General features: G+C 38.0%; 1 protein-coding gene across 1 annotated transcript; it reads left to right on the forward strand.

The window, feature by feature from the left end:
* The first annotated feature begins 5770 nt into the window (after positions 1-5770).
* LOC115663707 (uncharacterized) lies at positions 5771-12388 on the forward strand. Its single transcript, XM_030585693.1, has 3 exons — positions 5771-6105; positions 10367-10613; positions 12062-12388. The coding sequence occupies exons 1-3, from the start codon at positions 5771-5773 to the stop codon at positions 12386-12388; spliced, it is 909 nt and encodes a 302-aa protein (XP_030441553.1).
* Positions 12389-12713: the final 325 nt, after the last annotated feature.

The raw sequence follows: 12713 nt of genomic DNA on the forward strand, positions 1-12713 counted from the left end.
CATCACCTTGCCCATTCGGAAACAATTCTCTTCAAGAACTTGTTATCTCTCTTAGCACGAGACTGGCGTGTGATTCAATTCAAGGGTTATGATGTTAATTGTCTTGAATAATAGGGCTTCTGGATTCTTTAATTCTTTAGTGGAAATGGTTTTTTTTTTCTTAATTGTGTTCATCTTCTAAATTTTAAGATATGGCCTCACAAGCATCGAAGAAAAAGACTACCCGTTTCTCTCACATTTCTTGTTTTTCAACTGGAGTTTAATCATCACTCACCAGTTCGGAGACAATCCGAACGATACCTTTGTAATCGTTCTCGGCAGCTTTGTAATCTCTCTCGGCGCAAGAATGGCGTTTTACTGGGTTATGAGTGTCAATTTCATGAATAAAAGGTTTCTGAATTGTTCAATCCTACAGTGGAAATGGGTCTTTTTCAATTGTGCCTTCTGACATTACATATAATCAGCATTGGCAGGCTGATAGCTTAAGTGTCATATTTGAGTAGTGAAATTTGATTTATGCCCGATTGCTGTCCGAACATGACTTTGTTCTTGCTCATGTTGTATTCTTCCTTTTTCCGCTTAGCTAAACAGTGAACTTCTTGAACAAGTGTCTTCATGTCGATCCCATTTACCAATTGCCACAACATCAGATGTTCTACTCTCTTCGTATAGAACCGAGGATAGGGGTTATAACTGATAACGAAGAGAGAAATTTCGTGTTTTCTCAAACAACATGAAACGCAATTCAAGTCAAACCGGCGGTGGGTTTCAACAATAAAAGTATAAACGAAGATACATCCATCCAACACAACCGGGTCATGACAGGAGCGATTCATGAAACTGGGGCTCTCCATTTTAGCTGCCTTAGTTGTGTATTCCACGTGATCTTTCGTAGTTTAATTGCAGAAAAAAAGAAGAGAAAAGTGAAGGAGCAAGTTTCGGAAGACGCATCTCCATAAGTGCATTTGTTTATATAAAAGCACACCCACTAAACTAATCATAAACATCTCCGACCTTCACTAATCTAATCATATCCTAGGCACGACTCCACTCTCCAAGAACCAGGTTTCCAACACCCAGGAAGATCTCTGCGATTTGGTCGGCTTTTGTTACATGGCTAGAGAGAGAGGACTGTTACATTGAGGTGGGGCTACGGATCTTGGCCTAAAATGGCCCTGATGGGGCAGATCATCAAATCATGATTGTGACTTGAGTGGGGTGTTATTGTATTTGTTAAAGGAAAATCAAGATTTTTTCCCCATAATCAAGAAAGATTCTGCAGGAAATAGAGATTTTATTAAAATACAGGGTGATCTTGCTTGCGGCTACTAGAGTTACCCTATTCTTCTAGTTACTATATATTATATATATAATACAAGTACTATCATTATAACAAAAATTTATATAACAGTCCTTGTTACTACATATGTACAGATTGATACACTTGTGGGGGAAGTGTAAAAGCCTTGTGGATAGATGAGTTAGATACTAATCAATAGGATGTGATAATTTTGGGAAGTTTTATTTTTTTCCACAATAATTTTTGGATTGTAGTAATGAGAATGATAATTGCTAAACGGGCATAGAGAGTGGAGTATGTAAGAGGCCGAACCACTACAAATCGCCAAGCAAGCTTTTTTCCATCATCACTCTCCCTATCTTTGTTCATATTGGTTTTCTGTTGTTTGCTTGACTAAAAATTACGCGGGAACTCTTAAATTTTATGTATGGGAGGTAGTCTTAAACCTTTCGATACACCTTCTTCAAAAAGTGCAATCAAGTCTTTTTCTTTTTTGTGATAGTATCTAAAATTACATACATATCACTCAAAAAGTGCTTATGTGACATCCTTATATTACACTTTTCAACATACTTTCAGGGCTTAATTGTATTTTCCAATAAAAGGCTGAGAACTTAATTGAACCAATTGAGCAAATTATGATTCAATTGCACTTTCTGGTAAAAGTTCAGCACTTGATTGAACCAATTGAAAGGTTTAAGACTCAATCGCATTTCGTACATATTGTTTAGAACTTGTGGTGCAGTTTTCCCGTTTATTTGAAATACTTGCTGGAATTTGCACATTATTTCCATGGATTGCCATTCTACTTTTCATGAGCGTTGACAAATCTCCCTATCTACATCAAATCATTTGATGAGTGTTGACAAATTTAGTTAAAAGGACACATTTTATTATTTTTCATATGGTATGCATGTCATGTTGCTTCTGATGGTCGTGCCTCAGTCATGCGCAGAAGAGGAGTTGGCGTTTGGATTTGACTTTAAACCTTTTGTTTTCCCTTTTTCTCTAATGGTAGTTTGATGAATAGATTAAAATTAAGTTGACTTTCATGAATCTTCAATTCCTCAAAGTGGAAGATTTGACAGATCATGCAGCAGATAAACTGATGGAACTAAGAATCATTTATAGAAATAATTTTCGAAAAAATAAAAATTGAGTGGAAGTCAAGGTTCATGTCGTCGATGGAGATTATCCCTTCCAAGTTCCGAGTATAAAGTCTCAATCTCACCCTTTATTTTTCTTTTGGGGGTTGACTTTGTTTCAGAAATTAAAATTAAAGTTAGCAAATCAATCATGAATCTCTAAGCAAAAAGAAACTGTTTATGTGACACGCGTCTAAACAGTGAAAGAGATGGAATTATTCAAGTTATTTTTTCTTTGCTATTGCAATTTCATTTGCTCGATGGACAAAGGAAAAAGGATATCGATGCTTATTACTTTTAGGGATATGTTGAACACTTTAAGAGTGAACAACAATTTTAAACTTTCGCTTTACAAGTAATACATACATTTTACGCATTGCATATATGTAAATATTGACATTTAATAATATTTTGTAAAATCGTCATATTAATTTACATGAAAGGTAAATAGGAATCATCAATTTTCGCTTTACTCATTGATAAGATAGCTACAAAATAACCAATTCCGCCCGGATAAAAATAAATAACTAAAAAAATTATTTTTTAAAAAAAAAAAGGCAAGAGGGAGAAGATTTCTTCCAACTAAGTGACCCCAACCGCAGTGTCAATGGCAGCGGTAGATTGAAGCCTCTCAACCCTCGCCCTCGTTCTCCCTCTTTATTTGATTTTTACTTTTGTTTGCGGTTGACAACCATTCCGACTCTTGAGACCACCACCATCACGGTGGTCAGCTTGGCAACTCAGATCCAAATCCATATCTAGATCTTGTGCTCATATCACTCTTTGTCTTTCACGGTGGTCGAATGCGACCATCATGGCAGGGATCATTGGGCTGACCAACTTAAATACGGTGGCTCGCAGTGGTTAGTATCTTTAGCCTCAAGACTCGCTACCCTTGTTTCTTTATTTTGTGTTTTATTTTTTTTGTCTTTTCTTGACTATTTTAAGTAATATTTTCAAAATATATTTTTATTAGTACCGTGATATTTATATATACATGTATATAAGATATGACAAATATCCCCGCATTTATTGTCCTGTCATAGTCTAATCTCTCGGCGTCCAAATGCAGCCTTAATGTAAAATGGCTAATAGGTTAAGTCCATATCTGCCGACAAAATTTTAAGGGTCACTTTGATTAGATATTTCACAGGGTTTTCTTTCTTCAATATGGTCCCATTATATATGTTTGGAAAGCTCTACATGTCAACTTTCAAATTAATCACATTTCATACAATTTGGAGTATCCTAGAGGAAGTTATGCTTAGAATAATCAATGATGGTCGGCAAAAGCGGGAAGAGCCTTTTAGTCTTTCTATGTATTTATTGAGTCATATGCATTGCATTTTGTTTCTAGAATTGAGTCAAGAGTCAACGTTCGTATATTTGGTTTAGGGATTGTTGGTCTTTATCTTGAAAATTAAAAGGTTAGTATCTTGGGATATACCGATATTTGGAGGGTTGTTTCAAGTCGTGTCTGTATAAAACCCTCTAAGATTTTCTTGAAGGTGAGTGAGTGTTTTAATAAGTTTCTACAATTGAGCTCTTGGAATGGAGATTCAACTTAACTCTCTATATTTTTAGTGGATTCCATTAAGTAGTGAATGACATGCCAAGTCGAGCAAAAAAACGGGGAAATTACCAAAAAAGTCCTAAACCTTTTGCAATTGTACCAATTCAGTCCTAAACATTTTTTTTGGCCATTTCAGTCCTAAACCTTTTACAATTGTGCCAATTCAGTCCATCCGGCCACTTTTGGCTAGCCGGCGCTGACGTGGACGCCGGCCGGCGCCCGCCGGCGCCGGCCAGCTGACGTGGCATTATTTTAATATTTTTTTCCTTTTTTTTTTCCTTCTTCCCTCTGGCCGGACAGGCCAAGGGGAGGCTCGCCGGCGAGGTCACCTCGCCGGCCATGGGTGACGGCGAGGCCTCGCCGTCGCTGGGCAAGGATGAGCTCGCCCATGGCCGGCGAGCTCGACCTCGCCGTCGCTGGGCGAGCTCGACCTCGCCATGGCCGGGCGAGGTCGAGCTCGCCCAGTGACGGCGAGGTCTTGCCAGATCTAGGCGAGGCCTCGCCGTCGCCCATGACCGACGAGCTCGACCTCGCCATGGTCGGGCGAGGTCGGCCTCGCCCATGGCCGACGAGGTCGGCCTCGCCATGGCCGGCGAGGTCACCTCGCCGGCGAGCCTCCCCCTTGCCGGTCCGGCCAGGGGGAAGAAGGAAAAAAAAATGAAAAAAATATTAAAATAATGCCACTTCAGCCGGCCGGCGTCCACGTCAGCGCCGGCCAGCCAAAAGTGCCCAGATGGACTGAATTAGCACAATTGTAAAATGTTTAGGACTGAAATGGCAAAAAAAAAAAAGATTTAGGACTGAATTGGCACAATTACAAAAGGTTTAGGACTTTTTTGGTAATTTTCCCGAAAAAAACAATGACACGCCATGTATTGTAATGTGAATTCCTTAGGTGGTGAGCATCTTCCGATCACATGCCACGTGTCTTGTGGTGGATTCCTTAGGCGGTAAGCATTTCCATTGTCGCTCTTGTGTCACCTTCCAAATCTCCTATATCAATAACAATTGGTGACAAAAGGATTTTTTTTTCCTGCTAATAAAAGAGCTAGCTAGAGCATTTAATGGCCATGAGAATTTCAAGGTCCGTCCAAAAAAATTGAAGACCCAATTGCATGTGGTAACAATACTTACTGAGTATACTTTACTGACTTATAAAGCAAAGATTAGGGATGAAGTAAGCCAAAAAGACTGTATAATGAAGCATTAAGCAAACCCTAAGCATTGTTTTGTCAATGTTGCTTTAGTAATTCCTTTTGAGCTAGAGTGCTTTACAAGTGAATTAGATCATTTGTTGTTTGTCAGGATTCGATTTTAAACATAGGAATCGGGGAATGTGGGGTCGGCGCCGTCCCTGCATCTCCGCCGCGTTCAGTGTTCGATGACCACCTTAAAATACTAACACCCCAATTAAATTACTTCTTCTGATGGAGCACACCCCCAAATTTTCCAACCTTTAATTTAATAATGTTAGAGAATAAGATAATCTCCGCAAAGTCAGAGCCTATCAACCAAGAATATTGTATGATCTATCGCGAGAACCAGAAACATTAAAGTACGAAGAAAGGCATTCTTGACTTGCTTCCCATCTGCTATATATAGGACCGTATTCTTCCCTACCTTGCTCACATCAACCTTTCCTTTGGTGATTACTTCATCAATCACACACACCCAGAAAACAAAAGAAAAAGAAAAAAGAAACCCTCTTGAAATCGAGATCGAGAAAGAGAGAGACAAGAAAATTCCAAGAAAATGTATTGCCTAGTGTATGCCCAATCTGGTGTCTCCACAGCTATGTTGATCTTCTACACTTGCATGTGGCTTCCCCTTATGCAGCTGAGAAAAGCCATTTCAAGAGTCCTTGCCTTCATCTTTTGCAAGTATCAAGCCCCAGAGAGCTCCTGCAGTTTCCAACTCCCAGTGGGTATGTTTCAAGATTTGCAAAAACCTAGTGAAGAAGAAGATGGTGATCATGAAAAGACTTGCTCTATTTGCTTGTTGGATTATGAGGGAGAGGACTTGGTGAGCAAGCTCCATAGATGTGGCCACGTGTTCCACATGGACTGCATCGAGAGGTGGTTGGAGAGGTCTCAGTTCACATGCCCTCTCTGCAGGAAGCTTGTGTTTGGTGTGAAATCTTCAGCAGCAAAACAAAGATAGTGACCATATCTGATAAGTCATCCTTGAGCCTTTGAGGCAACCACATAAAGAGTCCTTTTTCAGTTATCTTCTCGTCCTTAGTTTTAGCGAGGAACTGATGTAAATTGGACAAGTCTTAGTATCGGCACCGGCCGTCCTACATAGGATGGCCGGCATTCACGATAGAGATTTCCAGCTAAAATTGGATGGATAGACTTAATTGGCAAAATGTGAAAAGGTTCAGAACTCAATTGACATAATAAAGCTTTATGATTGAATTGGCACAAGTGTAATAGATATAGGACTTTGTTTTATATAATTTTCCCAGAAAAATTTCAAGGGACATTTTGAATCTGAGCCTAAAACATATAGCCCGATGCATACCAAGAACAGATGCCGCTGGATTATTTTCAATCATATAAGTCGATCAGAGATGTCATCCAGCAAGCATTCGCAAAACCCAAACTAAGCCTGTTAAAGTCAATAAATGATTCTCGGAACCCATGGGGCATGGTGAACCTTGGAGAACCCTGGGACTAGCAGCAACAAGCGATGGGGAAACCCAGCAACTGGTGCCAGATAAAGCCACATGTGACCCTAATATGCTTTGTATGTTTTGTTGGCCACTTACGTAAGCCGTACTAGCTTGTAAAAGGTTTTTAATGCCCCCGACCTCCTTTATATAAGGCAAGTCTATGAATAAGAGTTGGCGAAAGAGTTTGAATTTCGTATACTTTCCTCTCTCGGTACTCTTCAAAATTCTCTATACTCAACTCAGAATTTGAAAAGATGAGTCAGTTTCAGGACTCATTTGTCACTCTGTATATATCCCGTGTGGATCGGAAAGTTTATTACACCCGAGTTCCCTAAAATAGGATAGCATGCATGTTTTAGATCTCTATTATTTCCATCTGAACCCCCAATCATGATGAATTAAGCTTCAAATATGATTAAATTGTTGAGTTCAATTGTATTTAAGATATTAATTATTTATTAAAGTTATAATCTTTTGCTTTGTTATTTCTAGGATCTAGGCAAATGCATTCGTTTATAATAAGTAACAACTAATTGTTAATAGTTCAAATTATATTTGATTTGCCATATGAAATACGGAAACTTGAGGAATACTTATTCTTGATTTTTAATTTCTATGTCATTTTGTATATGAGTAATTATTTTATCCTAAGTTTACCAAATATTATTAAAAAGAGAAATCTAAGACAAATATAAGTATTCATCTTCTGAAGTTCAAGATATGGGTCACAAACCAAGAATACGATCCATTTCTCTCTACTTCTCAATTGGAGTTTAATCGCCACCTTGCCAATTCGGAAATAATTCTCTGCAAGAACTTGCAATCTCTCTCAGCACGAGACTTGCGTGTGATTCAATTCATGGGGTTTTTGGAATTCCCGTTTAAGAAGAAGACCCGTTTCTCTCTCATTTTCTTGTTTCTCAACTAGAGTTTAATCATTACTTGCCAATTCGGAGACAATCAGAATGATAGCTTTGTAACCTCTCTCGACGCAAGAGTGGCGTTGAAGTGTGATTTCATGAATAACAAGTTTTTGAATTGTTCAATCCTATAGTGGAAATGGATTCCTTTATTTGTGTCTTCTGACATATAATCAGCAGTGGTACTAAGCAGACTGATAGGTAAGTCGCATTTGAGTTGTGAAATTTGGTCTATACCTGATTGCCGTATCTTTTGCCGAACATGTCTTTGTTCTGGCTCGTATTCTCTCTTTTTTCTGCTTAGCTAAACAGTGAACTTTCTGAACAACTGTCTTCATGTCGATGCCATTTACCAATTGCCACAACATTGGATGTTCTGCTCTCTTCGTATCAAACTGAGAATAGGGCAATAACGAGTAGCGAAATTCCATGTTTACTCAGATAACATGGAACGCAATTAAGTCAAACCGGCGGTGGCATCATGTGGTTCTTTCGCAACCGGAGTTTCAACAGTAAAAGTATAACCGAAGATACATCTATCTAACGCATCCGGGTCATGACAGGATTGATTCATGAAAATGGGCTCTTCATTTTAGCTGGGTCGGTTGTGGATTTCACGTGATCTTCCATAGTTTAATTGCAGAAAATAGAAGAGAAAAGCGAAAGAGCAAGTTTCGGAAAGATGCATCTCCATAACCGTGGCGTGTGCATTTGTTTATATAAAGCATACCCACTAAACTAATGATAAACATGTCCGACCTTCACTAATCTAATCATCTCCGAGGCACAACTCCCCCTCCAAGAGCCAGGTTTCCAACACCCAAGAAGATCTCTGCGATTTGGTCGGCTTTTGTTATATTGCTAGAGAGAGAGAGGGACTGTTACATTGAGGTGGGGCTATGGATCTTAGCCAAGAATGGCCCTAATGGGGGTAGATCGTCAATTCATGACTATGACTTGAGTGGGTGTTCTTGCATGGGTTAAAGGAAAATCAAGATTTTTTCCCCATAATCAAGAAAGATTACGAAGGCAATAGAGATTTTGTTAAAATATAGGGTAATCTTGCTTGCGGCTGCTAGAGTTACCCTATTCTTCTAGTTACTCTTATATATATAATAGTCCTTGTTACAACATTTATACAAATTGATACATTTGTGGGGAAGTGTAAAAGCCTTCCTCATGGATAGATCACGACGCGTTAATTTTGGGATTTTTTTAAAATTTTTTGCCGCTATAATAATTGGATTGGAATAATGAGAATGATAATTGCTAAACGGGCTTAGAGAGCGGTGTAGGTAAGAGGCCGCCGAACCACTATGAATCGCCAAGCAAGCTCTTTTTTTTCTCACCACTCTCCTTATCTTTCTTCATATTTGTTTCTATCATTTACTTGACGGAAAATTACACAAGAAGTCCTAAACCTTATGTACAGTATGCAGTCTTGAACCTCTCAATAGACTTTCAAGAAGTGCAATTAAGTTTTTTTTTTTATGAACGGTACTCAAAATTACCTACATGTCAATCAAAAAGTACTTATGTGACATCTTTAAATTGCATTTCTCAATATACTTTTAGGGCTTTATAGCATTTTCTAATAAAGGTTGATGACGTAATTGAACCAATTGAGCAGTTTATGATTCAATTGCACTTTTTGGTAAAGATTCAGTACTTGATCGAACTTATGGCACAATTTTTCCATTTGAAATACTTGCTGGAATTTGCACATTATTTCCATTGGTTGCCACTCTACTTTTCATGAGCGTTGACAAATCTCCTTATCTACATCAAATCATGTGATGAGCGTTGACAAATTTCATTATAAGGACATCATTTAGTATTTTTTTTCATATGGCATGCATGTCATGTTGCTTCTAATGGTCGTGCCACGGTCATGCTCAGAAGAGGAGTTAGCGTTTGGACTTGACTTTAAACCTTTTTTTTAATGGTAGATTAATGAACTGATTACATTGAGTTGACTTTCATGAATTTTCAAATCCTTAAAGTTGGAAGATTTGATAGATCATGCAGCAAATAAACTGATGGAACTAAGAATCATCTGAAGAAAGTGTTTTCGGAAAAAATAAAAATTGAGTGGAAGTCAAGGTTCATGTCGTTGATGGAGATTGTCCTTTTCAAGTTCAAAGTATAAAGTCTCGATCTCAACCTTTATTTTTCTTTAGGGGTTGACTTTGTTTCAGAAATTAAAATTGAAGATAGCAGAACAATCATGAATCTCTAGCAAGAAGAAACACTTTATGTGACAGGCGTTTAAACAGTGAAAGAAAAAGAATTTTTCAAATTATTTCTTCTTTGTTATTGTAATTTTGTTTGCCCGATTGATGAAGACAAAAGGATATCGATGTTTATTACTTTTAGGGATATGTTGAACACTTTAAGAGTGAACAACAATTTTAAATTTTCACTATATAAGTAACATAGACACTTTACGCATTGCATATATGTAAATATTGACATTTGATAATATTTTGTAAAATCATCTTATTAATTTACATGAAAGATAAATAGGAAACATATCAATTTTCGCTTTACTCATTGATAAGATACCTACAAAATAACCAATTCCACCTGGATAAAAATAAATAACTAAAACAATTAAAAAAAAAAAAAAGCAAGGGGGAGAATATTTCTTCTGACTACGTGACCCCAACCGCGACGCCAACGACAGCGATAGATTGAAGCCTCTCTACCCTTATCCTTGTTCTGTCTCTACTAATTTGATTTTTACGTTTGTAGGTGGTTGACAACCACTCCGACTCTTGAGACCACCATCATGGTGGTCAACTTGGCAACTGAGATGCAAAATCATATCTACATCTTGTGCTCATATCACTCTTTGTCTTTCATAGTGGTCAAATGTGACCATCGTGGTGGTGGTCGTTGGGCTGACCGACTTGACTACGGTGGCTCACAGCGGTTAGCATCTTTGTCTTTCACGGTGGTCAATGTTAGTATTTATATTTTGGTTGAGGAATCGTTGGAGGTTAGTATCTTGGGATATTCCTATATTTGGAGGGTTAATTCAAATCATGTATGTATAAAACCCTCTAAGGTTTTCTTGAAGGTGAGTGAGTGTCTTAATGGATTCCATTAAGTGGTAAATCACATAAAATGTATCATAATGTGAATTCTTTAGGTGGGGAGCATCTTCCTGTCATATGCCGCATGTCTTGAGGTGTATTCCTTAGGTGATAAGCTATTCTGTTGTCGCTCTTGTGTTACCTTCTAAATCTCCGATCTCTCCGGTATCAATGACAACTTGCAACAAAAGGAAATTTTTCCTACTAATAAAAGAGCTAGAGCATTTAATTGCAGTGAAAACTCCAAGGTCCTTCCAAAAAGATGAGATTAGCGTATTAGAAGTCATAAAACTGGTCACAAAGTACAACTGAGTCCTAAACTTTCTAAAAATGCAATCAAGTCCTATAACTTATCACAAAAGTATAATCGAGTCCTAAAATTTTCAAAATATGCAATCAATGAAAGGACTTGATTGGACCGATTTGATAAGTTCTAAGACTTGATTATATTTTTTGAAAGTTTTAGGACTAAATTGCACTTTCATAACAAGTTTTAGGGTTTAATTGCTTTTTTTGAAAGTTTTAGAACTTCATTGCACTTGCATGACAAATTTCAGGACTTTCAATGCACTTATACGATTATACCCAAAAAGATCGAAGACCCAATTGCATTTTGTAATAATTACTTACCGAGTACACTGTACTGACTTATAAAGCAAAGATTAGGGATGAAGTAAGCCAAAACAAAACTGCATAATGAAGCATTAAGCAAACCCTAAACATTGTTTTGTCAATACTGCTTTAGTGTTTCTTTTTTTTTTCTTTTTCCTTTTGGGCTAGAATGGTTTACAAGTGAATTAGATCATATGTTGTTTGTCAGGATTCAATTATTAAACATAGGAATCGGGGAATGTGGGGGTCGGCGCCGTCCCTGCATCTCCGCCGCGTTCAATGTTCGATGACCACCTTAAAATACTAAGTAGCCCAATTAAATTACTTCTTCTGATGGAGCACACCCCCAAATTTCCAAACCTTTAATTAAATTATGTTAGAGAATAAAATAATCACTGTAAAGTCAGAGCCTATCTACCGAGAATATTGTTTGATCTATCCCGGAAACCAGAAACATTAAACCACGAAGGAGGGCATTCTTGACTTGCTGCCCATCTCGCTATATATAGGACCATATTCTTCCCTACCTTGCTCACATCAACCTTTGCTTTGGTGATTACTTCATCAATCACACACACCCAGAAAACGAAAAAAAAAAAAACAAGAAACCCTTTTGAAATCCAGAGAGAGAGACAAAAAGAAAAAGTTCAAGAAAATGTATTGCCTAGTGTATGCACAATCTGGTGTCTCCACTGCTATGTTGATCTTCTACACTTGCATGTGGCTTCCCCTGATGCAGCTGAGGAGAGCCATTTCAAGAGTCCTTGCCTTCATCTTCTGCAAGTATCAACCCCAAGAGAGCTCGTCCAGTTTCCAACTCCCGGTGGGTAGGTTTCAAGATTTGCAGAAATCTGGTGAAGTAGAAGATGGTGATCATGAAAAGACTTGCTCTATCTGCTTGGTGGATTATGAGGGAGAGGACCTGGTGAGCAAGCTCCAGAGATGTGGCCACATGTTCCACATGGACTGCATTGAGAGGTGGTTGGAGAGGTCTCAGTTCACATGCCCTCTCTGCAGGAAGCTTGTGTTTGATGCGAAATCTTCAGCGGCAAAACAAAGATGGTGACCATATCTGATAAGTCATCCTTGAGCCTTTGAGGCAACCACATAAAGAGTCTTTTTCAGTGGTTTTCTTGTCCTTAGTTTTAGCGAGGAACTGACTGTAAATCGGACGAGTCCTAGTGATATAATTGATAAAATGTTGAGGTCTATTCTTCCTTGTCAAGATCGGTTAGATCTCAGTGATCCAAAAATTACAAGTACCCCAAATTGAAAGGAGTTGCTTTTTTTTTATAGACTTATCTGCAACCTGTATTATGTACAGTTGCTTCTTCATAGCATAATTTCGGTGCTACTTAAATTTTTTTTTTTTCATAATTTTAAGTCAATGA

The sequence above is a fragment of the Syzygium oleosum genome, unplaced genomic scaffold (genome assembly GCF_021117445.2).
Source record: "Syzygium oleosum isolate NSW1041296 unplaced genomic scaffold, Sole_v2.1 Sole_v2.02, whole genome shotgun sequence".
NCBI lineage: Eukaryota > Viridiplantae > Streptophyta > Magnoliopsida > Myrtales > Myrtaceae > Syzygium > Syzygium oleosum.

What these genes read in the sequence shown, in the direction of transcription:
- LOC115663707 (XM_030585693.1), top strand. Translation starts at nt 5,771, where the DNA reads ATGTATTGCCTAGTGTATGCCCAATCTGGTGTCTCCACAGCTATGTTG. An exon ending in ATCGAGAGGTGGTTGGAGAG is followed by an intron (nt 6,106 to 10,366) that starts GTCTCAGTTCAC and finishes TTACGTTTGTAG; the next exon opens with GTGGTTGACAACCACTCCGA. An exon ending in TGGTTGAGGAATCGTTGGAG is followed by an intron (nt 10,614 to 12,061) that starts GTTAGTATCTTG and finishes CCCCTGATGCAG; the next exon opens with CTGAGGAGAGCCATTTCAAG.